Genomic DNA, 21,808 nt, shown 5'->3' on the forward strand with positions numbered 1-21,808 from the left:
TGGACCTGGATGGGATGGGATAGGATGGTTCAACTTCGGACTCGGGAGAACGTGAGTGAGTGCCGTCGGACTGTGTATATGAGAAACGCAACAACAAAAGGCAAGGGCATGATGAATCTTGGGCGTACATATTCAATTTTACGAACGGTAACATCTCTCGTCATCATCCTGTATAGGCGTTCAAGCATCCCCCGATGCTCCCCTACTCGGTACAGAGGGCTTGCAGGTACTAGAACGCAAAAGAAAGAATCTCAACAGAGAATTGAAAGAAAAGATGGCAAGAAATAAAACATGGAAGAGGAAGGAAGAAGGTTCCTCTGGACTGTACCGCACGGAGTAGCAAAGGGCAGCCCCCCTTCAGTGGCATAAGTTGTAAGAGTAACAGCGCAACTACTTGCCCTGCAATCGTCTCATCCTCTCCTCCGCGGCTCTGGCTCTCCTCTCGCGCTCAATCTTCAGCCTCATCTCTGGCGTGAGCCCTCTCATCTCTTCTTCTCTCTTCTCATTTGCCGTCTTCTCTAGGGCGGCCGACGACGCCAGCGTCTTGCCAGCCCCGGCCTTTCTCTCTATTTTACCCACTTTCCTTTTCTCCTCATCCAGCCGAATCCGTTCGAGCTCGGCCTGCCGCCTCTGCGACTCGGCCGCTTCGTTTGTTGCTTTCTCCTGCTTCGTTCTGGCGTCGGCTTCTTCCTGACTCAGCGCCGATGGGACGTGTGCTTTGGCCCAGTCACAAGCGTCTTCGCCGAGTTGGTGCCTCGCTATTCGGAATGCATCTCGAGTCTTTGGCTCACCAGCGATTTCGTAGGCTGTTTTGCCGTCGGCGTTTGTCAATGTTGGATCGGCCTTGGCTTTGATAAGGAGAGCCAGGACAAGGGCGGGAGAATTTGTCGATGCGGACAGATGCAGTGGTGTAGGAGCGTGATGGTGCTCAGAGGAAGGGAAGAAGGTGAAGTTTGGCGAGAGGTCGTTCTTGGAAAGATATAATAGCACGCCGGGTGCCTTTGATCGGCGAATTAGCGCCTGTAGTTGAGATGTGTGTAGTTGCGCTGCTTCGTCTTCTTTGCTGAGTTTGGGTGTTGGAGGTTTCGCCTTGGGTTCTTTCGGCGCAGCCTTTTCTGCTGGTGCTTTGTCGTCCTCGGGCTTCGTCAACTTGCCCACTTTTAATCTGGTGAGCTCTTGAAACGATCGAAGTAGTTCGCTCTGTGTTGCGCGACGGGTGCTGAAGGGGAAGCCTCGTATCCTCGGGTCGTTGCTTCGCAGGACTTGGCCATCATAAGGTCCGAATAGTGTTCTTCGGTTGGTTGGTCCCGTCGCTCGAATGAAGAGTAATTCTGCAGTGTCAATCATGCCTTTCCACTCGGACAGGACGTTCCGAACATCTGCTTCCAAGGCCATCTCATTGTAGCGTCGTATCGAAGATCCCGCAGAATGCGCATTGCCTTTCGCATTGTCGTTGGCTGATTGGGAGCCACCTTGTTTCCGTCTTGTGGTGTATCGGTGAAAGGTCTTGTGCGCTCGGACCACAGCATGGCGCTCCTCTATACCTCCTGGCCCTTTCCTCACTTCGGGAACCAGTGAGACAATCATGGCTGCAAAATGACCACCACCAATCATGCACAGGAAGAAGTGTGGTTCCTTCTGTACGACGCTTTCCTGCCCCTTGCCAGTCTGTTTCGCCGTAACCGGTTTCAGCTGTTTCCTCTTGATGACGTCTATCAGGCTTGTCGGTGCGGCTTCCTGCTCTTCCTTGGATAATACTGCTCGGTATACACCCAACCTGACATCATCCCCGACCTTTGGGCTTGTCATCCATAGTAATGGGGCATGCCCAAACCCTTTCTGCTTAGAGGTGTTTGTGTCATTATCTTGCTCTTGACTTGAAATCTTTGCTTGCCTCTTCAAAAGAGCGCTTAGGGTCGTGTCCCCAGGTCTACTACTCTCGTCGTCTTCGTCCTCCGAGTCTTCAGATTCCGACCCGGACAGGGACTCATCGAGGTCGCCGATCATGCGTATAAAGGTGGGTTCGTCTATGGGAGGCATTTGTTTCAGGCTGAGTTTCAGGTTGTAGCGGTGGAAGTCGGACTTGACATGTTGCCGTTGGTCTTGTACGTTGCTGAATGAGACCCTGCACAAGGCGCAGGATATTGAAGACGCAATGCCATCTTTGTGAACACCATTTTGCCAATCTGAAGGCGCGGGCACGGAGGCTGGGGTATCCTCGGTCTTTGGCTGTTCACCTCCAGCGAGTGTGAGGGTAGAGAGTACTTCAGGTGGTAGATCGTAGACTGCCGAATGTCAGCAAGACAGCCTTGAGAGTGTAGGGAGGCAATTTACGGTAGAGAGGACGCCGAAGCAAGGGATTTATTTCACTCGCCTTGTCGGCCATGATCGTTGTGTGCGACGAAAAAACCGGCGCGAAATTCACGAGTTCGTTGGTCTTCCTTCGCAAACATATTTTTGTGATCGTCGACTGGACGCGATGAGTGAGTCGACTTCAACTGCGTCATTGCTGAGTCATTCATGACTTAGTCAGCTGGTGGTTTTCCCCGCATTCTTGTTGGCACTTCCTCGACATCCCCCTTCCTCATCCCTCGTTTACCACGATCTCCTCTTCAAGGCAAGGTTCAAAAGCATAGATTGCGCTCAGCGTCGTTGCAGATGCAAGTTCGAGCGGACGAGCGTGAGTTTCATTCATCTATCTTAAGAATCGTTTGTACCCGATGAGGTCTCTACAGCGTTTACGTAAAGCATTCCTTAAGCACTTCCCACAGGAAGTCAACTAAACAACAATCTCATGCTCTTTGAACAACGGGAAGTTGTTGACAAGGAATTCCTGACTTTTCTGAAACTCGGTCCTAAGTACCTCTTCATGCGTCTTACTCCGAATGGTGATCTCGCACTTGAACGGATTTGGCCGAATATTGAAGCCCTCAGTATAATCGTATGTATCGTACACGACTCCCTTGACCGGCTTAATGTCAAAACACCAGAGCATTCTTGCAAGCGCGATGAAAAGGTTGGCGTTGGCCAGGTCTGCGCCGGGACAAATGCGCCGGCCCCACCCGAACGAACTGTGGCCCGATTTGCTGGGATGCGCCAGACGACCCTTCTCGACAGGCGTGCTAGCTAGGTACTTTTCGGGCAGGTAGCCCAGAGCGTGCGGATCAACGTCCAGGAAGCGTAAAGGGTTGAAGTGGTCGGCATTGGGGTAATAGTCTTCATTTCTGTTGATCGCCCACGAGTTCCCGAGGATGTTGGTGCCTTTGGGGATGTAATAGCCTTGGTAAGTGTCGGCCTCCGAGCTGGCATGTGGTGTGCCGCCGAGAACAGCAACTGGACGCCAGCGTAGGACTTCCTTGCACAAGGCGCGAATATATGGTAGTGACGACTCGTCTTCGTATGCGGGCAGACGGTTAGGTCCGATGACCGCGTCAAGTTCAGCGTGTGCCGCGTCTAGCACATCTTGGTTCGTGATGAGGGCGAGGATAGAGGAACATAGTGTCGAAGCTGTAGTGTCGGCACCCGCGCCGAAGATGGATGCCGGCAAAGTGGCGAAGTCGCGATCACGGAGAAGTCCAAAGGTGGCCGGATCAGCATCACGAGCTTCGATGAGTTGTTTGGCAAGACTGTTTGGTAGTGGTGGAGCACCCGGTCGCTTTGCGTCCTCGATGTCTTCGCGCACGTAGTTGAGCAATTGACGATTGGCAGCCGCCTCTTCTAAGCCCCAGCTCTTGACCTCCCGCTTCCAAGGCGCAAACACATCCGGGATGTGTTTGAGGACGGGGAAGGATTCGGCTAGATAACGTCCGGGGACGTTTGTGGCGGCTGCTCTGTGCATCATCTTGAGACGCTGTCGGATGATGGGCGATTGAAGACTATCGACGCGGTGACCATATGCGATTGTGAAAACGATTGATGCCGTCATGCGGTCCAGCAACGGCTCAAAGTCGTTAGGTCGTCCAAAAAGCTGATAGCATAGTCGGGCGGCTTCTGCTTCTTGGACAGGTCTGTAACTGAGAAGCACTCTGGGAGTGAGCGCTGAATGTAGGGCTTTCCTTCGGACTAGCCATGCTTTGCCATAGGGCTGCACGAGAATGGCCGAGTTGTCCCATAGCAACTCGCCCATCACCACGAACCGCGGCCGAGAGCTATACTTGTTGGAACGCTTTTCGAGTAAATCCACAGCCACGTTGGGATCAGAGACAATGACTGTTGGCCGACGACCAAACCATAAAGTGTAGATGGGTCCATATTTGCGGGACCAGTCTTGAAATTGTATCCAGGGATATTTCTTTGGAATGTCGAATTTGTTTCCAACGAACGGCAGAGGTGGAGGGCCTGGGGGCATTCGTTTCCAAAGGATGACATCGTGAATGAGGACTCCAAGAAGTGTCAACAAGATAACACCTGTGAAGCCGGACCAGAAGAGGAAAATGGTAGACCACGCCATTGTTACGGCTCACCTGAATTGATTTCCTTGACAAGACTGAAGCCCGCTTGAATATCAGTCAAGCCAAGGATGAACTTCGGTGGTTAAGTCTCAGCAATCCCTTCTTCAAAGGTGCCCGGCAAGACCAGGGCAACGTGCCGAAGAGCTTCTCGGTAGATGTGATCAGACTTTGAGAAGCGGTCATGCTTGTGACCTGCATAGGCGATGTCCAATGCGGCCAGTCGCAATACTGGCAGGCGGAGAAACGAGGGGTGGATAAGTCGGCATCTCCTCCTCATCTTGTGACGGTGGCACTGGTGGACACTGGGGAAAGCGACATCGTGGGGCGTTGTATGGTTGCGGAGAAAGCCCATTATTCTGTATGCAAAATGTGAACTCCATGATCCAAACTCCTCGGCAGTTGTTGCGTACAAACGTGCCGGAGAAACCCCAGATGCTCTTTTCCGAGCTTTGCGTAGAAGCCTGGAATTAGTCAATGGATTTGGTTTCTCAATGGGGTCCTAAGTGTCAACGCGGCAACGAGAACGTTGGTGGAACGAAGCAGGAAGCATCTTAGAAGTCAGCGTCCCGAGACCACGTATTCTTCACCACTCCATCTTGCTCACATCTGGAGCATACTTCTGACAACAATCCAAAATCAAAGGACAGATTGAGGACGGACGAAATATGCCAAGCTTCGCAAGGCTGCCGCCATCCGGCATCAAGGTCATCATCGTTGGTGCAGGTTTCGCCGGTTTATGCGCTGCCATCGAATGTGATCGAAAGGGACATTCAGTGATATTGCTGGAGAAGGTCAAAGAACTCAAGCCTCTCGGAGACGTCATCAGCTTCTCGTCAAATTCTGGTCATATCTTTGAACGATGGGAAGGTGTTGTAGAACAGCTTGACCCTATCACGCACAAAAGTACTGGCCTCGACTTCCATGATTGGATGGGCAATTTCGCTACCAGACAGGAATGGGATGTTGAAAAGCAATGGGGTAGACGCATCAACGGGCACAGAGGTCAAATACATGACGTGGTATACCGCCATGCCAAAGATCGAGGGATCGAGATTCGACTTGGTCAACAAGTCACCGACTATTTTGAGACCGACACAGAAGCAGGAGTTGTTTCGAATGGTGAAAGGCTGGTTGCGGATTGTGTTCTTGCTGCAGAAGGTGTCAAATCTGCCGGAAGAAAAATCGTGCTGGGTTTCGAGGATCCGCCAAAGCCCTCAGGTTATGCAGTTTATAGGTCCTGGTTCAACTCGGATGACCTCGCCAAAAACCCTAGGACAAAACACCTCGTGGTCAATGGCGACACACACACCGGTTGGGTAGGTGGATGACGTTGAATGAAGTCTCTCGAACACAGAATTGACATGTTGGCAGATCGGAGAAGACAAGCACTTCCTGGCAGCATCGGTCAAGAACGGAACCGAGTTCAGCTGGGTATTAACGCATAAAGACGAGGCTGATATTGATGAAGACTGGCAATTCCCAGGAGACAAGGAAGAAGTCAAGAAGCACTTGCAAGGATGGGCTCCGATAGTTCATGATATCGTCGACGCCACTCCCCCAGACCGACTCTTCGACTATAAGCTGGTTTTCCGGGATCCTCTGCCGACCTTCCTTTCGCCGAAAGCTCGAATCGCACTTATTGGTGACGCCGCACACCCGTTCCTGCCAACGTCAATTCAAGGTGCTAGTCAGTCTATGGAAGACGGGGTGACGTTAGCGATCACGCTGGAGAAAGCTGGCAAGCAAGACGTTCAACTTGGTCTTCGAGGATATGAAGCTATCCGGTACGGACGCGTCCACAGGGCTCAGCAGACCGGTATCACGACGCGCGAGCAATGGCACAAGGCTGACTGGGACAAGATTTGGAAAGATCCCAAATCACTGCACCTTAAGAGAGAGACATGGTTGTTGGACTTTGATGCTGAGCCTCATGCTTATGAAGTGGTCGATGATGTTCTGAAGAATTTGAGACAAGGCAAGGAAGTCAAGACCAATGGGGTATCAGAGCCAGCGGACAAGAATAGGCTGGGTACGGCCATAGCCCAAGAAGTTGACCAACTAGCATGATTGTATACAACACATGAATAGAAGAGATGACAACCTTTCAAGAGTGACTGAGCAATTGTTCTGCAAGAAAGTGATGACCAAGGAACAAGCAAACACACGTGACCAAATATATAACTTTTCCTGCCGACACCGCGTCTCTCATTCACGACCACGAGAACAACATGGTCAGTCACCAATTGGCAATATTAGTACTGCACAGTACTAGTATTTCAACATCTCGATGTTCACGAAGCCTCTCATTCTCACTCGAGGCTCCAGTGAGAAGGTAGCAAATCATGACCTCGGACACTGAACCTCAGCCGATGCCGCGCGATGCAGAGATATACGCATCAAGGCCTTATCACACGTTGTCATCACCACCTCGTGGTTACTAGTCTCGACTTCACGATAGCACATCAAAGTCGTCAAAAAAGACCCTCTTGGGCCTAGGGGAGATCTGCTCCCTGCAGTTGTTTCAACTACCGAGCACGCCCCATTGTGCGATCAACGGATCGTGCACGAGAGACATGGAAAGCCGGATGAGACACCGATGTGTTCGACGCAGGGAGACCATGATTGTTCACAGTGCCGCCGAAGCTGGCATACCTCCACCTTCCCATTCTCGCTTGTTTGGGGTAAATCTGAGGTGTCCGGGGCACCAACTGAATGGGGCTTTCCCGCTCTCTATTCGCTTGTGGCAAGAGGATCCGCGGTTGGCGTTTCAATAAGCACAATAAGCTGCGCTGATGGGAATACTCCGGATGCTTTTGCGTAACTGTATGTGGCCGCATCAGATGGCGATTGGTTGCGAAAGACTTTATGCATGGCTGAGGCTGCGCTCCGACACATAGCATGGAAGCGCCCCATGCCAGGAAAAACCCAGTGAAGAACAACAGTCGCCAACAGTTTTCCGGGCGTGGTCTAGTTTGGAGCAGGCATCCGAAGTTGCGACGGAATCACTGCCGCAGCTTGGGCACATGCCTCATCCTTAAAAGTCACCATTTCACCCCTTCAGCGACACAGCTCGAGCTTGACGAGAGCGCAGTGCAGTTCAAGTGATACAACAAGGTGTGATTTCTGCCGCTTGAAGTCGAACTTCCTAGACACCTTCCTTTCTCAGCAACGATCAAGCAAGATGCCCTTCGGAATCATCGATTGCAAGAAGCTGGAGGTCGTTCCTGGCACCTCTTTCATGAGCGACCAGGACGATCTCCCACCTGAATACTCGGAAGTGCCCCGAGACCTGCTAAAGCACGGCAAGGGCAGGTTCTCCAACATCATCCTGGTTCCTCAACCGTCAGACTCGCCAAACGACCCCCTGAATTGGCCGCAATGGCAGAAGGAAATGATTCTTCTCATCGTTGGGCTGAGCGCTGCCGTTGTTGGTGCGTTCGGTCCTATGTTATCCCCAGGATTCGTCCCCATCTCGGCGGAACTGGGCATTACAGTCGAGGTTCTATCTCAAGCCACTGCGTGGTTGATTCTCACCATCGGTCTCGGTCTTTTCATCACCAACCCTCTTGCCAAACTGTACGGAAAGAGGCCAATCTACATACTGGCCAGCGTCATCATGCTAGCATGCAGCATCTGGGGAGCTGTAGCTACCAACTACACTTCATTCTTGGCTAGTCGAGTGGTCTCGGGTATCGGCATGGCACCATATGAGGTAAGCATACTTTGATAAGGTCCGGAGGTACAGACTGACTTAGTGCCTTTCAGGTCTTGGTTCAATGTACGATTGGAGACCTTTATTTTGTTCACGAACGTGCCACTCGAATCGCAGTATGGAACTTGTTTCTTCTGACCGGCATCGCTGGCGGAGCCTTGGTGTCTGGATACATCATCGAATACGACGGCTACAAGTGGACATTTGGAGTTTGCGCCATCTTCTTCGGAGTCCTCCTGTTCGGCGTCCTGTTGTTTGTGCCAGAGACCTCATACCGTCGCGACGCCCTTGTAGTCGTCCCGGTCCAAGATGAAGTTGTTGGCGACGCGGAAAAAGCTGGAACAGCACATGTCCACATGGGTCTTGGTCACGAACATGACGTCTCTCAAGCCCACGGCGAGAAAAACAAGCATCTTTCGTACTCGGCCACCCGCGGCGCAGACGAGCCGAAACATTCGTACTTGCGGTCATTGAGGGTCTTTACCGGCCGCTACAGCTATGCTCCTCTCTTCAAAGTCTTTAGCCGTCCGGTGGTCTTGTTCTTTTATCCCGCGGTGTTCTGGGGTTTTTTGGTATATGGTACCACGTTGACTTGGATTGTTGTCTTCTCGGTCGTCAATGGGGTGATATTTGTGGCGCCACCATACAACTTCACCGTCTCGCAAGTCGGCTTGATCAGTCTGTCACCCTTTATCCTGACTCTACTGGGAGAAGTGATCTCTGGACCTCTCAACGACTGGATCTGTGTTTACCTGACCAAGAAGAACAAGGGTATTTATGAGCCCGAATTCAGATTGGTGCTTATGGTGGTTGTGGCGATCCTGGGAACTGTCGGGTTCTTCGGCTTTGGTGCCACGGTGCATTATGAGACTCACTGGACGGGCCCTGTTCTGACCTTCGGCCTTGCGAACATGAGTCTTGCCTTTGCCTCAACCTGCGTTTTCGGATATGTGATCGACTCATACCCCAAACTGAACGAGGAAGCGTTTGTGGCCATCAACGCTCGAAATCTGTTGACCTTCGGGCTTACCTATTTCGTCAATAACTGGCTGGCCAAAGACGGCGCTCTTAAGGTGTTCTGTGTCCTCGGATCACTGTTCTTGTTCGTATGCTTCTTGACTATCCCTTTGTGGTGAGTACTTGACACTTCATGGCGTGCTTAACGGAAGGCTGACGTGTCCGCAGGATCTATGGCAAGAAGATTCGATCCGCGATTGGGAGGAACGAATGGCTGCAGAGATATATGAACGATGACTTCTAAGTGGATGTGGTGACATGACAAATAAGGTCTGGGCGAAGTTATTTGGGGGCTTGGAAAGAAGCAACCATGATGAGCTGGATTTATCCACCATTGCCGATACAAGACCATGCGGTCGAGTCATCCAGGGTCGATGGTTGTCTCCAGCTAATATCTATAATGGTTAGGAGCCCATGACGTGTCTCTGTACTTACACGGTACAAATGGATTGTCTGGGTGTGAAGAATCATGTTCTTTACTCTCCTTGCTCCGTACAAGGTACTTTGACTGTGTGTCTGGTGGGAAGCGCGGAGTACCGCTCCCCTAGGTGCCGCTAAGCCTTTAGGAATGGCTAGACACGCTAAGTTAGGTTACTCATGGTTAAGCCCACTAGCCTGCACTCACGCTTCCGGGTAAACTATACCTCCGTGTCTCCCGTACCTCCGCTAATAGGTACCTCTGGGTGCCTCAGGTGGTTAATACCGTACCTAGGTACTCCGTACTGGGTAACAGTATGGTGGTAGGCCCGTGCTGCGCCCATCATGGCCCCATCGGCGCCCGTGGATCCGGAAATGTGCCCTTGCACTGCCCTGCCACTGCCCCAGAATCCCCCAAGAAAGTCAACATCCACCTTGTTGTCACCAAACACCCGTCCACGGTGCTGGCTATGCTTGGCCACGTCTTTGTGATCAGTCGTAAAGACCATCGCAATTATGTGACATGTAGATATGGTATACCGAGTAGGACCTCTATCTCGTATTCTACGGTGCCTGGCGAGACTTCTGCACTAAATCCGAGTCACCTCCACACCGTCATCTCACTTCTACTTATATACCTACTATAGGAGATCCCCCGCCCGCCAGGTCTTGTCAGCTTCAGCCATTAGTCACCAACCTAGTCTCGTCGCTCTGCGCCATAGCCTGCGCCCAATCTTACACCCATTGTCTGCCTGCGACAAATTCACTCAAACCTTGACGTTGGCCTCTTCTGCGGCTTCAATTCATCTTGACACTTCTTCAGCGCCGTCGTGATCGTCCATTTCCGTCTCTCCCCCACCACCCTCGAGCCTCCTACTACCCTCGCCGCCATGAAGAAGAAATCCGTGTACGCCAATATCACTCCGATACCCTCACACATCCCCCGCCAGTTGGCCATCGACATGCTCCACTCGCACGGCGAAATCATCGAACTCAACCCTCTAGTGACGGGCTACAAACCCGTCAAAGCTCCCCAGAACGCCCCGTCCGACGAGTACTTCTCGACATGGTACGAGATCAGCGAGCGCATTCAGTACGTGCCTGGCATTGGCAAGGCAGGATCCGGCAAGATTTCGTTCAAGGGCTGCTTTCACGATATGCCATGGGGCCTGCAAACGCACGTCTACGCGCCCATGGGCGTCGACATCCGCAACAAATGGCAGATCCGGGGCAACCAGCCAGGCGAGCCTCCTGAGACGAAAGAACTAGGGTCCGGCGCGCCGCCCGAGGGCCTGTACATGCGCGAAGACATCGAGATCAAGTGCAACCCGGCCATGATATCCTTCGTGAAAAAGGAGCTCAAAGCCGCGTCCAAGGTCATGGTCGACCGACTGGTCAAGAAAGCAGAGCTGATCGACTCCGGCATGCTCAGCGCCATGATGGAAGATGGGAAACTCAAGACGATGAACCCGGCAGACCGGTCGCAGACGTTTCAAACCGCAGGAGGACAGTACTCGCCGGGCATGTTGTCGCCGAGCACCGGGAGTTTTCCAGGGGGTGTGGGTGCGCCGCCGATGTCGCCCGGCTTCGCACCGCCCGGCATGGGCAGAAGCTATAGTCAATCAACGACTCAATCCGCATACGGGCGGCAGTCGCAGTACTACGGCGGGCCGGGCGGTTACGCGCAGGACAACCGCCAGTCGCAGTACGGCCAACAACAACACCATGTGCCGCCACCACAGGGGCTCGCGATCGAAATGCCAGGGAGCATGCACTATGCTCCGCAGCCGCCACAGAATTACAGCCAAAATCAAAATCTACATCCGCCCAACCGCTTCTCGACGGCCGTGTCGGAATTGTCGGCCTCGTCACCGTCGGCGGGCCAGACGACTTTCCAAAACAGCAGCGCGAGTGACAGACAGAGCTACGCCGGCAGCGTGAGTAGTCACCCGACGTCGCACGACCAAGACGGCGGCAGCGGGGCCGGCATGGCTTCGCCAGGGCTGGACAAGAGATCGTTCGCCGTGGAGTTGCCGGGCCACGACAGTCCTGGGCCGAATAACCGGGCGATGACGCCGCAGGGGGGAAGGAGTCCTGATCCCAATATGAACGGTGGTGGTGGCGGCGGTGGTGGTACGCCGGGTCAGCAGTACAGGTACAATCCGCAGGATTATGTGAGGATGTCATGAAATAGCGCAACGAAAGGTTGTTGAAGGCTTTTGACGAGTTTCTTTTTGTAATTACTTATGGAGCGACGAACTTGAATTGTATAATCTTTGTTTTCGGGATATTGAAACATTCGGATCCGAAAGGTCATCGATACGAGGAGCTTCCCGCGCGCTTTCTAGATTTGATCAATCGTTTTGAAGCTGTATCGACCGCATCATAAGGCTAGCAGTATACTGGCGAGAAGAACAGAAATGTTACGGCTGAAGCAACTTTGAAAAGCATTTTGACATGACGTTTTTAAAACTCGAGGCGGAAAGGTACGTACATCTAAACGCCAACGCTACGGAGACGTTTGTCTTGCAGGAAGGGGAACTTTCAGTGCAAGGCGGACGATCGCGCCCGAGCCCATGGACAGTTTTGAACTGATAAGAATCCAGATATATAACGAACGCTACGGGTGTGATGGTTACGGTGAAGATGTATCAGGATTGCAAGTTCTACTCTCAAAATTTCTATCTGTTAAGGTCGGGTCAGGTCATGGAAGGTTCCTGAACAACGGTGTTCGGCGCGGGCAGCTTCATGTTGATCATGTAATCATCCATCATTGCCCGGACCTTATCGTTCGTCATGTAGCTGGTATGTCCATCGCCCGTGCGCGTCAACAGAACGCTGCTGGGTATTTGTCTGTGTAGTCCGTGAGCCCAGGGCAGAGGAGTGGCAGGGTCATGATCCGAATTGACGAGCAGGATCGGAGGCGCCAGGGCCATCTTTGCCGGATTCAGGAGATGTTGAGGATTCGTGACAGGGAACGGCCATCCAATACACGTGGTGGAGAATTGCAGCCACATACTGCTCCCCAGAGAGTGAGGGAACATGGCCTCGCCTAGATTTTGTAGGGCCACATGCTCGTCGAACGTCGTTGAGTTGGAACCCCAGTCGAGACAACCGATGGCGAGATTCGGATAGTCGAGGTCGTTGGGGCCGCCCAGGGGGTTCGAAAAGTATGTGGCGTTCCCGTGGATGGTCTGGTTGATGTACTTTGAGATCTGCGGCCATCGTGCCGGATCCTGGAAATGGTTCTCCAGGTTGAAGATGATATTGTACCCAGTCACCTGTCCACGGCATGTACCGGCAGAAGCCGTGTCCGCAGACTTTGAGCAGCCGGGCGCAGGGATGGGATTTTTGTTTGCGCTCGCGATCATCTCGTCCCAAACCTCGGCGGCGTCTCGATCACTGTGGAAAGCGCATGTTTCGTTCTTGTTGCACCAGGCGAAGAAGCGGTTCAGCTCGTCCTCCATTGCCCAGTTGGACATGACGAATCCGTCTAGCTCGTCCATGGAATGGTCGACGTCGCCGTCGAGGGTCATCGTTCGGATCTTGTCGGGGAAGAGTTCTGCGTAGGCGGCGCCGAGTTGAGTACCGTACGAAAATCCCAGATAGTCGAACTTGTCTTCACCCAGAGCTAGGCGGATCGCCTCAAGGTCCTTAGCAGCATTGGTGGTGTCGACGAAGCCAAGCACTGGTCCGCTCCGTTGCAGGCAATCGGCGCCTAGCTTCTTGTTGAATTCGAGTACCGCTTGGAAGGATGCTTCGTCATCTACATAATAGGAGGGTGTCTGGCTCCATAAGTCCGGGTCACAGGAGATCTGAGAACTTGCTCCGACACCGCGGGGGTCTGGACAGATGAGATCGAAACTTTCTACTAGAGCAGCGCTGAATATACTGTATCCTTCCGCTTGTTCTTCACAAAGAGGGCCTGCTCTTCCTCCTGGTCCTCCGGGATTCAAGAACAAGCTTCCAATCTTAGAAGAGCTGTTCGTCTTCAAGCGCGTGATATCAAGAGTGATGTGCTCTCCATTGGGGTTGGTCCAGTCCATAGGGACTTCCAAAGTTCCGTATTGCAGGAGCGGGTTTGCGCCGGGAGCGGTTTCGTTCCATTGGATCTGTTCGAGAGGTCCGCCTGTTGGGGCCGCCGAGGTAAGAGACGCGACGACCGTGAGCAGGAGGGAAGCAGTGTATTGGTGTCGACGCATTTTGTCCGCTGTGCACACCAGTGCTATGCTGATTCTGGGGATTGGAGGACTGGGGTCTTTGATAAGTACCTTTTCTCGTGCACCTACCGGTCAAGTTGATCTACTTAACCAAAAAGATCTTACATATTGGCTCCCGCTCGTCGTAGCCAGCAGTTCATGATGGGCTGTCCCATTCTGGAATTATAACCATCCCGATGTGGGCCTTCAAAGCCCACATGGCCGCACTACTTGACTTGATGGCTCGAGGCCGTGTGTAGAGCATCTCGTGAGCATCCCGAGCGGTTCGAGGAACCTCGATTCGACAAAGAGAACACCATTGAACGAAAGTCAATTAATGCTTTGTGCCGAGAATTGATAATTGATACGCCTCAGTCACGCTTGGGCCTTCGTTGTTGGATAGTGTGTGCTCTATCGCGCCCGTGCGCAACTCACCAAGTGCTAAAAATAGTTGTGATTGCTATCAATGTGAACGTACCAGGAATGTAAAAGACCTCGCCTGCACATGCTATGGGGACTTACACGGAAAACGTAGATGTATAATAGTCTCGAGTAAGGGAGCAGCAGTGAGCAGCAGTGAGCAGCCTGTTTCCAAGGCGCTCCTGTACTGTAGGCATTGGTTCTGGCATTCAGCATGCAAAAGGGGATATTTTTGGACGAAACGGGCATACCAAGATACTTCCAGACCCTGAACTGTCACAACAGTCCATACTACTTGTGAGTCGGAGTTCTGATACGAAGTGGATGCCAATATGTAGAGGCTTAAGTAGTGTCTACCTGGTAGATGCATGCTCGATTTTCATTGCTCACGTGGTAGCAATTGTGACAGGCTCACGTGCTGCAGCCCACCGCAACCAGGCGGAAGCCATCTGTCACAGCACCGAACAACACCTCGCGAAATTGATACAGCAGCCACTAGAGGTCGAGCTGAATATGCAACCTTTCAGACATCAGCCGCAGACAAGGCGTACTCCACGGCTAAGGTCACACAGCATGGCCAGAAATCATGTAGATACAGGCCAATCGAACCCTGGACAGCACAGCCAGGGTGCGTGGCTGCGCTCTGCGACCGTCTTCAGACCACTGTGAGAACAGCCTGATGGGAATATGTCTCCTGTCGATTCTCCCCCTTCCTCAGACTTGCGTGCAACCTGTTCCGTGTTTGAGAACGGCGAACGTCTCCTACAGACACGTCGACGTCTTTAACTCCATCCAGCGCCGTCAATGACATTCCTGTCACGAAATCGAACCGAAGATCAAGAAGTGCCCGTGTCCTAAGAACCACGATGGATCCAATCACTGCTCTCGGGCTTGCCTGCAATATCCTACAACTCGTGGAACAGGGGATTGAAGCTGCAAAGGTGTGCAAACAGCTATACCGGCAAGGATCGTTGGATGAGAACAAGAAGATTGAAGAATACGCGACACTACTCTCGGCTGCAAACAGAGATTTGGAGGCCACATTCGGAAAGCAGGCGCTCACAACACCCACACGCGCCACCGGGCTGCAAAAGGTCGCAAATGACGCTTATAAAACAGCGGCCGAGCTCAATAAGATCCTGAATCAGCTCAAGGTCTCTAAAAATCAGATGGGAGCCGCTTTCAGGACGTCATTGAAGACCTTGGTAAAGAAAGGCACGATTGACCGGGTACGAACAGAACTGGAACGGCACGATGCGGCATTAAATTCAGGGCTGCTGAAAGAATTATAGTAGGTCAAACCCCCATATCCTCACTTCAACCCACATTTCCACATCCATTTGCCCACAATGTCTGCCGATCACGTCGCTCTTTGCATTCTTCTTGTTTCTGGTCACCTAGACAAATTGTCACCTGCCGAGGTCGCGGAGGTTGTATGCCTTCGTCGGGAAGGACCATATTTTACCTTCTCCGACGGCAAAATTCATGGCGCAAATATACATGAGAGGGGGGCACTGGCAAAGCCGCTTGCAAGCAGGAATTTTCGACCATGACTTTGAGACTGACCCTGAAAATGATCCCATATTGTGCGAGATCATGGAACGCCTGCAAGCGAAGTGGGCTGAAGAAGCCTTGTAGGATGCAAGGGAGACTGCATTTCCAGTTTCCAGTGATGATGATCCAGAGAGCGATGAGGATGCGAAGCAGCGGTCAGAATGAAAGGACCAGCGTTGACACCGAACAGGTGTAGTTATTCAGGACTGGGCTTCTTGATCTTCGATGACCTAGATGAGGCAAAGCTTGCCCATGACACTCACATATTCTAGTACCAGTACCTGATCCATAGCGAAAGTCATGTTTTCGTGAGCCAGCTTCCCTTGTCTATGTTGCCTACGCGGTTGCTGGCAGAATTGGGCTCAAGGGACACTTACAGTCTGCTTGTGTAGATGCCCTCTGCCGTACAAGTAGCAGCATTGTCTCTGCGAGATATTCGCAAGTGTATTTGCAATTGATACATTGGCCTGGTACACAGAGTAACAGCTCTTCTCTGGGCGTGCTGGTCTAAATGTCTGAAGGAATCACACTGGACTGGTCGAGAGTACAACAACATTTCTACTTACGAGCTCTCGTGAGCATATCCAAGTGTCAACACAATCACTGTTCCCGGACCATTTCGTACTTTCAGCCAAACCGGACTCGAGAGGTCTCATTGTTTCCGGAGTATGTCGCTGCAGATTTCGTTCCCTCACCAACGAGACCGCTGTTGACCCATCCTCGTCCTCGGCCGTGGCGCCGGCGCCATGCTCCAAGAGGGCCTGGACAACAGGCCAAGTACGCATCAATCCAGGTTGTCGTCTTACAGCTGCAGAAACTCATTCCAATAATCCCAAGCTACATCCTTATCGTCCATCCATTGGACCGCGTCAAGACCCGAAGGACCCACGACGGCAGACAATTGAACGTTATCCTCCTGCCCTTTCTGTCTCTTGTCCCAGAGCAACTGAATACACTGCGGCGTCACGTCGTTTTCGCGAACTCTTTGACCATGAACCAGCTCCTTTCTGCGCGTCTCCCAAGCCTCCAAAGTCAGGTCACCAAGTGCGGCAAAAAAGGTATTCTCAGTATCGTCGATCAGCTCAGGATGTTCGTTGTAAAGATCCTCGACCAGCTTCCAAGCCAGTGCCACCCGGTCTCCCGAGCACCGCCGCCGGAGTTCGCTGATGACGTAGATGTACGAATCCATCTGGAACTTGGAAGTAGTCATGTGGGCGAATAAATGAGAGGATAACTTGCTGTGGATGGCCACGTCGACCATCTCCAACGAAGTCACGGCCGTTTCGAAGAGCATGTCGGTCTCCTCCCTCGACGTGTAAAACTCGCCACCATTGCCGGCTGCTCGACCGCGAGGATGGTGGACCTTGAAGCGCATGCGAGCGATACCACGTTTCGCCATGGCGTACGTCAAGGCGTGGAGAGGTATTCGTCTGTCACATTTGCTAAGGTACTTCACCTGATAGACGGCCTCAAGTTCATTGACGGCATCGTCTTGCAGTTGCATCGACATATCGCCTTTGCCAGAACCTTGAAAGATACTTCCGAAAACCTTGGCAGCCGTGGGTGAGGAGCGGAGCCAGTCGGAGACCTCATACTTCATCAAGATGCACAGCATCTCGGTTGGGCCGTTGTGCTCGACAGGAGCCCCGACCATATTTGGATGCAAGTCCGCATCGTTGACATTGAGTGGCGGGCGGACGTCGCAGAGTTCGGACAATGGCGGCTTCGTAACGGCGTGGCCTCGGGAGTCAAGGCCAAGCAGCCTCCACCAGAGTCGGACTCGCATTTCCTTCTCGAAGAACGAGACCTTGGAGTCATTGTTCTCCCGATCGAGACCCATCTTTTGTCCTATCCTTATGGCGGTGGCGGTCAGCGTCGACGTCAGGTCGGAGTCTGGATTTGCGAGGAGAAAGAGGACAAATGCTTGTAGAACCTCAAGATCCCTCGTCGTGAGAAAGTCGGCCTCCATGAGTGCCCGAATGGTCGCTACTCGGTAACGAGTCAACAGATTCTCCCTTGTCTCGCCGAAAGTGGCCAAGCAATCAGCTGAGGACATGGAGGTAACAGCTTGAGTGTAGATCGCGAACAACATGGCGGTCAGCGGTTTCGACGCATTGGCGGTATCCCAACTTGCATCCAGAATGCGCTGTTGCAGGGTGGGAACGTGCACGATTTTTGTGAGTGGGTTGACACATTCGACAAAGATTTGCCAACAACGATAGATGTGTTTCGGTTCTGGATGCAGCTCGTGGAGTTGGGGTTGTGTACTAGAGAAAATGGACGACAGTGATGGTGTAGGATGTAAGGAGGGATCATCCTTATGACGCAGGGTTTGTATGGGAGGGTACTTGAGCTGATTGCAGCGGCGATGTCAGTTTTCAATAATCTGAAAGTTCTCGACATGACAGACCTCTGTGCTCAGATCCGACCATAAACACCTAAAGACGACGTCAGTTTTGCGCTCGCTAAATGCAGATCCTTCTGCCAGTCTGGACCTGATGATCTCACCGTTCTAGATTTGAAGCATTGTTTTCGGAGGAGTAAGTCTTCGAAGGAGTGTGCCTTGTGGCGAAGGATATCAAGGCTCGACTTCGAACCTCACTCTCCTTCTGCTTCACTTCAAGCCCGGAAGGTATCCAAGTGTCATAGTGGCTGAAGTCGACATTGTGTTTCCGCATCAAATCTTCATACGTAGCCAGACGGGCCAGCAGATCGTCGTCTGCGGGCCGCTTCCGAGGTCGGTTGGAGGCGGGAGGCTCATAGAAGCACTGTGCCCGCGCTTTGAGACAGTTGGAACAGGGACTGCTTTTGTCACATTTGACCTTGCGGCGGGCACAGAGCGTACACGCGTACCTGTGCAGGGCGGGCGTCGCTGGTGTAATTGACATAGCTAACTCAGCTGGAGGAGCAGAATAAAAGAACCTGGGCCAAAGAGACCCTCCGTGGAGGGAGCCAGCAAATATGGACGTCGAGATGTTCGGATGATTATTGAAGGATTTTCCGAGGTCGACGGCCGAAAATCCAAAAGCGGATGGTTGGCACCACTTTTTCTGTCCAGGGCACGAGTGGTCTACGTAGCGTTATTGGTCTGGAATCTCGAGCGGCCGACGAGCTCGGACACCTCCTCGGGCCACTCAGCCTTGACAAGTTGGTGCCGGCCGTGCAGCTTCTTCTGCTGTCTACCACGAGGCCGTAACGGGTGTTGGTCGGTGAGCCCATTCCTCTGCCACAAATGACCCGGGCCCGGTCACATCCTGCAAGGGTTCCAAAATCTCCAGGGGCCGAGATCAAGTGGCCTATTTAACATGCTTTGCTCAATTGTAGTCTTTTCTTTGGTCACCTACCATTCGCTTGTGTATATCGAACTTACAGTGCTTGCTTCCCGCGTTGATTGAGACTCAAACAGAAAGTGAAAGTACGAGAACGCCGACATCTCATCGACCCCTGGCTTCCAGTGGGAAGTCACTTGCCACAGAACCAACATGCTGTTCAGCAAGAAGGGAAAGCATCCACAAGAGGAAGAGGAGGCTACATCTGGGACAGAATGCCAGACAGCGACTCGTAGGGACCAACCTGGCTCCAGCGCAAATGCATCCAACAGCATGGATCCCAAGGGCAAGCAACGGGACATAACATACCCGACTGGCATCAAGCTTGCACTGCTGATGATGTCCATCTTCGTCGGCATGTTCCTGTCTTCCTTGGTACGTTCGCAATTCACCTTGTTCTGGAACTGCAGACTGACTGACCCGGCTCGCAGGATAAATTTATCGTCTCGACCGCCATCCCTCAGATCACCAACGACTTCAACTCAGCGGACGACATTGGCTGGTATGGCACGGCGTACCTGCTCACCAACTGCGCCTTCCAGCTCGTGTTCGGGAAGATATACCAAGTTTTCAGCGTCAAAGCCACCTTTTTGGCCTCGATCGTATTGTTCGAGGCCGGCTCAGCTCTCTGCGGTGCAGCGCCGAACTCGATCGCTTTCATCCTCGGCAGGGCCATCGCAGGCCTGGGATCGGGAGGCATTGTCACGGGCGTCGTAAGTGTTTAACTCCTTGTGGTCATCAAAGCCTTGCTGTTCCTGCCTGCTCCGTCGTTTTGGACTCAGACTCACTAACACCGTCAATTACAATAGATGGTCGTCATCGTGTATGCTGTTCCGCTACACAAGCGGCCCAAGTACCAGGGCTTCTTTGGTGCTGTGTTCGGTGTCTCTTCCGTGACCGGCCCCCTAATCGGAGGCGCCTTCACCACCAACGTCACCTGGAGATGGTGCTTTTTCCTCAATCTTCCATTGGGAGGTGTGGCCATGGTGTTGATCTTCTTCTTGCTCCAAGTTCCCGATCGTCCCGGCACCAACAAACCTCTCAAGCAGAAGCTACAGCAGCTCAACATCTTGGGTCTGCTTGCGCTCTTTCCGGGCATCGTCTGCCTGTGCCTGGCGCTGCAATGGGGCGGCACCACGTTTGCTGTAAGTCCGGGGCCTAGATTGGCCTCAGCGGAGCCTTTCCTCCAATTTTCGGACCAGCAGAGCTAATCAATCGTAGTGGAGTGAGCGAAGAATCGTCGCACTGCTTGTGCTTGCCTTTGTGCTCTTGATCACCTTTGTCTTGATCCAAATCTGGAAGCCGGAGCAGGCCACGGTGCAACCACGCATTTTCATCCAGCGTAGCATCCTGTCCGGCTTCTGGGCGAGCTGTTGCACAGGCGCGCATCAGACACTCTTTAGTAAGGATTCCTACTTTGTGGTTCTGGGTCGGAGCGCTTGCTAATGCCAGCGCGTCCAGTATACTATCTTCCCATCTGGTTCCAAGCCATCAAGGGTGCCTCGGCAATCAGTAGCGGCATCCACCTGCTTCCCATGATAATTCCCATTGTCATGGCGTCGATCATGACCGGTCAATTGGTCTCTCGCATCGGGTATTACACGCCGTTCATGATCTTCGGTGTCTGCTTCGCGGCAATCGGCTCCGGTCTGCTCACCATTCTGAAGACCAACACCACCGCAGGCCTGTGGATCGGCTTCCAGATCCTGTACGGTTTCGGGCTCGGCTCTTGCTCTCAGGCACCCAACTTGGCCGCACAGACGGTGCTGAAGCGTGAGGATGTGTCCGTTGGCGCGTCGCTCATGTTCTTTGGTCAGACCCTGTTTGGAGCCGTTTTCGTCTCAGTCGGTCAGAATGTACTCGACAATCAACTTGCCAACCGCCTCGCTGGCATTCCGGGTATCACTCCCCAGCTTATCCAGAGCACCGGCGCCACTGAACTCCTCAGCTTCATCCCCGCCAAGTACCACGCCGAGGCTTTGAAGGCCTATAACAACTCGTTGCGTGTGTGCTTTCAGGTCGCCTTGATCATGGCATGCCTTTCTACCCTGGGTGCAGCTAGCATGGAGTGGCGCACTGTCAGGAAGAACCTGCCACCCAAGAAGCCTGACACTGAACGCGAAGCTGAAGAGGCCAATGCTAAGGAGGAATCAACTGAGAAGGAAGCGCCCGAGGCCGGGGCACAGGCCGAGACAGCCACAAGCACTGTGTCTCAAAGTGTAGGGCCGCACACGTCCACGTCAGCCATTGTCGATGACGCCGCTGAGAACACCAAGGAGAAAACTGAGACTGAGAAGGAAGAGGCCAACCGGACGGCCATGTGAGCTGTATCTTACCACACAGTTAGTGAACGGGACCATGCTCATTCTGTAATAGTATGAGCGCAACAACTATACCCATTCATAGATTTCAACACCGAAAGCTCGGCATAACGTCCTGCCCGAGATGGAATTTCAAGGAGAGGTTTTGGAGGTGAAGCTCAAAGATCTCGAGATGGACTGCGGTCACATGACTTCATGGTATCACGTGAAAAACTACTCTACGGTAGAGCATTGACAGACAAGGTCTAGCATTCATTCGTAAGAAGCACGGTGAAGGTTCTTCTGTGAATTTCTCAAGGACCGTATTATTTGCACAAGAGTATACACATGCAACCCGTGATGATGGCCAACATTAACAAGAGATTCGTCGATCTTTCCCCTCCCCTTG

The 21,808-nt window shown here is 52.7% G+C and overlaps 9 protein-coding genes across 9 annotated transcripts; 5 read left to right on the forward strand and 4 right to left on the reverse strand.

Moving 5' to 3' along the window:
* Nucleotides 1-207: 207 nt before the first annotated feature.
* On the reverse strand, nucleotides 208-2,435 carry PV05_10455 (uncharacterized protein). The gene is made up of 2 exons (XM_013456899.1): nucleotides 2,335-2,435; nucleotides 208-2,285 (listed from the first exon to the last, which is right to left on the reverse strand). Exons 1-2 carry the CDS (start codon nucleotides 2,384-2,386, stop codon nucleotides 391-393), a joined length of 1,947 nt encoding a protein of 648 aa, XP_013312353.1. The 5' UTR covers nucleotides 2,387-2,435; the 3' UTR covers nucleotides 208-390.
* Nucleotides 2,436-2,779: 344 nt separating this feature from the next.
* On the reverse strand, nucleotides 2,780-4,450 carry PV05_10456 (uncharacterized protein; the record flags this gene model as incomplete). The annotated part of the gene is made up of 1 exon (XM_013456900.1): nucleotides 2,780-4,450. One exon carries the CDS (start codon nucleotides 4,448-4,450, stop codon nucleotides 2,780-2,782), a length of 1,671 nt encoding a protein of 556 aa, XP_013312354.1.
* A 666-nt stretch (nucleotides 4,451-5,116) lies between these two features.
* On the forward strand, nucleotides 5,117-6,518 carry PV05_10457 (uncharacterized protein; the record flags this gene model as incomplete). Its single annotated transcript, XM_013456901.1, has 2 exons — nucleotides 5,117-5,767; nucleotides 5,823-6,518. The coding sequence occupies 2 exons, from the start codon at nucleotides 5,117-5,119 to the stop codon at nucleotides 6,516-6,518; spliced, it is 1,347 nt and encodes a 448-aa protein (XP_013312355.1).
* A 160-nt stretch (nucleotides 6,519-6,678) lies between these two features.
* On the forward strand, nucleotides 6,679-9,642 carry PV05_10458 (uncharacterized protein). Its single transcript, XM_013456902.1, has 3 exons — nucleotides 6,679-8,163; nucleotides 8,217-9,295; nucleotides 9,349-9,642. Exons 1-3 carry the CDS (start codon nucleotides 7,633-7,635, stop codon nucleotides 9,422-9,424), a joined length of 1,686 nt encoding a protein of 561 aa, XP_013312356.1. The 5' UTR covers nucleotides 6,679-7,632; the 3' UTR covers nucleotides 9,425-9,642.
* Nucleotides 9,643-10,099: 457 nt separating this feature from the next.
* On the forward strand, nucleotides 10,100-12,267 carry PV05_10459 (uncharacterized protein). The gene is made up of 2 exons (XM_013456903.1): nucleotides 10,100-12,083; nucleotides 12,204-12,267. The coding sequence occupies exon 1, from the start codon at nucleotides 10,488-10,490 to the stop codon at nucleotides 11,784-11,786; it is 1,299 nt and encodes a 432-aa protein (XP_013312357.1). The 5' UTR covers nucleotides 10,100-10,487; the 3' UTR covers nucleotides 11,787-12,083; nucleotides 12,204-12,267.
* On the reverse strand, nucleotides 12,233-14,524 carry PV05_10460 (uncharacterized protein). Its single transcript, XM_013456904.1, has one exon. It carries the CDS (start codon nucleotides 13,797-13,799, stop codon nucleotides 12,297-12,299), a length of 1,503 nt encoding a protein of 500 aa, XP_013312358.1. The 5' UTR covers nucleotides 13,800-14,524; the 3' UTR covers nucleotides 12,233-12,296.
* A 324-nt stretch (nucleotides 14,525-14,848) lies between these two features.
* On the forward strand, nucleotides 14,849-15,508 carry PV05_10461 (uncharacterized protein; the record flags this gene model as incomplete). Its single annotated transcript, XM_013456905.1, has 1 exon — nucleotides 14,849-15,508. Exon 1 carries the CDS (start codon nucleotides 15,083-15,085, stop codon nucleotides 15,506-15,508), a length of 426 nt encoding a protein of 141 aa, XP_013312359.1. The 5' UTR covers nucleotides 14,849-15,082.
* Nucleotides 15,509-16,341: 833 nt separating this feature from the next.
* Nucleotides 16,342-19,747, reverse strand: PV05_10462 (uncharacterized protein). The gene is made up of 3 exons (XM_013456906.1): nucleotides 18,279-19,747; nucleotides 18,181-18,208; nucleotides 16,342-18,123 (listed from the first exon to the last, which is right to left on the reverse strand). The coding sequence occupies exons 1-3, from the start codon at nucleotides 18,656-18,658 to the stop codon at nucleotides 16,573-16,575; spliced, it is 1,959 nt and encodes a 652-aa protein (XP_013312360.1). The 5' UTR covers nucleotides 18,659-19,747; the 3' UTR covers nucleotides 16,342-16,572.
* Nucleotides 19,253-21,423, forward strand: PV05_10463 (uncharacterized protein; the record flags this gene model as incomplete). Its single annotated transcript, XM_013456907.1, has 5 exons — nucleotides 19,253-19,474; nucleotides 19,531-19,812; nucleotides 19,909-20,244; nucleotides 20,321-20,501; nucleotides 20,561-21,423. 5 exons carry the CDS (start codon nucleotides 19,253-19,255, stop codon nucleotides 21,421-21,423), a joined length of 1,884 nt encoding a protein of 627 aa, XP_013312361.1.
* Nucleotides 21,424-21,808: the final 385 nt, after the last annotated feature.

Source organism: Exophiala xenobiotica (genome assembly GCF_000835505.1).
Source record: "Exophiala xenobiotica strain CBS 118157 unplaced genomic scaffold supercont1.6, whole genome shotgun sequence".
NCBI lineage: Eukaryota > Fungi > Ascomycota > Eurotiomycetes > Chaetothyriales > Herpotrichiellaceae > Exophiala > Exophiala xenobiotica.

What these genes read in the sequence shown, in the direction of transcription:
- PV05_10458 (XM_013456902.1), top strand. Translation starts at nt 7,633, where the DNA reads ATGCCCTTCGGAATCATCGATTGCAAGAAGCTGGAGGTCGTTCCTGGC. An exon ending in TCGGCATGGCACCATATGAG is followed by an intron (nt 8,164 to 8,216) that starts GTAAGCATACTT and finishes AGTGCCTTTCAG; the next exon opens with GTCTTGGTTCAATGTACGAT. An exon ending in TTCTTGACTATCCCTTTGTG is followed by an intron (nt 9,296 to 9,348) that starts GTGAGTACTTGA and finishes ACGTGTCCGCAG; the next exon opens with GATCTATGGCAAGAAGATTC.
- PV05_10459 (XM_013456903.1), top strand. Translation starts at nt 10,488, where the DNA reads ATGAAGAAGAAATCCGTGTACGCCAATATCACTCCGATACCCTCACAC.
- PV05_10462 (XM_013456906.1), bottom strand. Translation starts at nt 18,658, where the DNA reads ATGTCAATTACACCAGCGACGCCCGCCCTGCACAGGTACGCGTGTACG. An exon ending in AATGCTTCAAATCTAGAACG is followed by an intron (nt 18,209 to 18,278) that starts GTGAGATCATCA and finishes CGTCGTCTTTAG; the next exon opens with GTGTTTATGGTCGGATCTGA. An exon ending in GGTCGGATCTGAGCACAGAG is followed by an intron (nt 18,124 to 18,180) that starts GTCTGTCATGTC and finishes CGCTGCAATCAG; the next exon opens with CTCAAGTACCCTCCCATACA.
- PV05_10460 (XM_013456904.1), bottom strand. Translation starts at nt 13,799, where the DNA reads ATGCGTCGACACCAATACACTGCTTCCCTCCTGCTCACGGTCGTCGCG.
- PV05_10455 (XM_013456899.1), bottom strand. Translation starts at nt 2,386, where the DNA reads ATGGCCGACAAGGCGAGTGAAATAAATCCCTTGCTTCGGCGTCCTCTC. An exon ending in GCTTCGGCGTCCTCTCTACC is followed by an intron (nt 2,286 to 2,334) that starts GTAAATTGCCTC and finishes GACATTCGGCAG; the next exon opens with TCTACGATCTACCACCTGAA.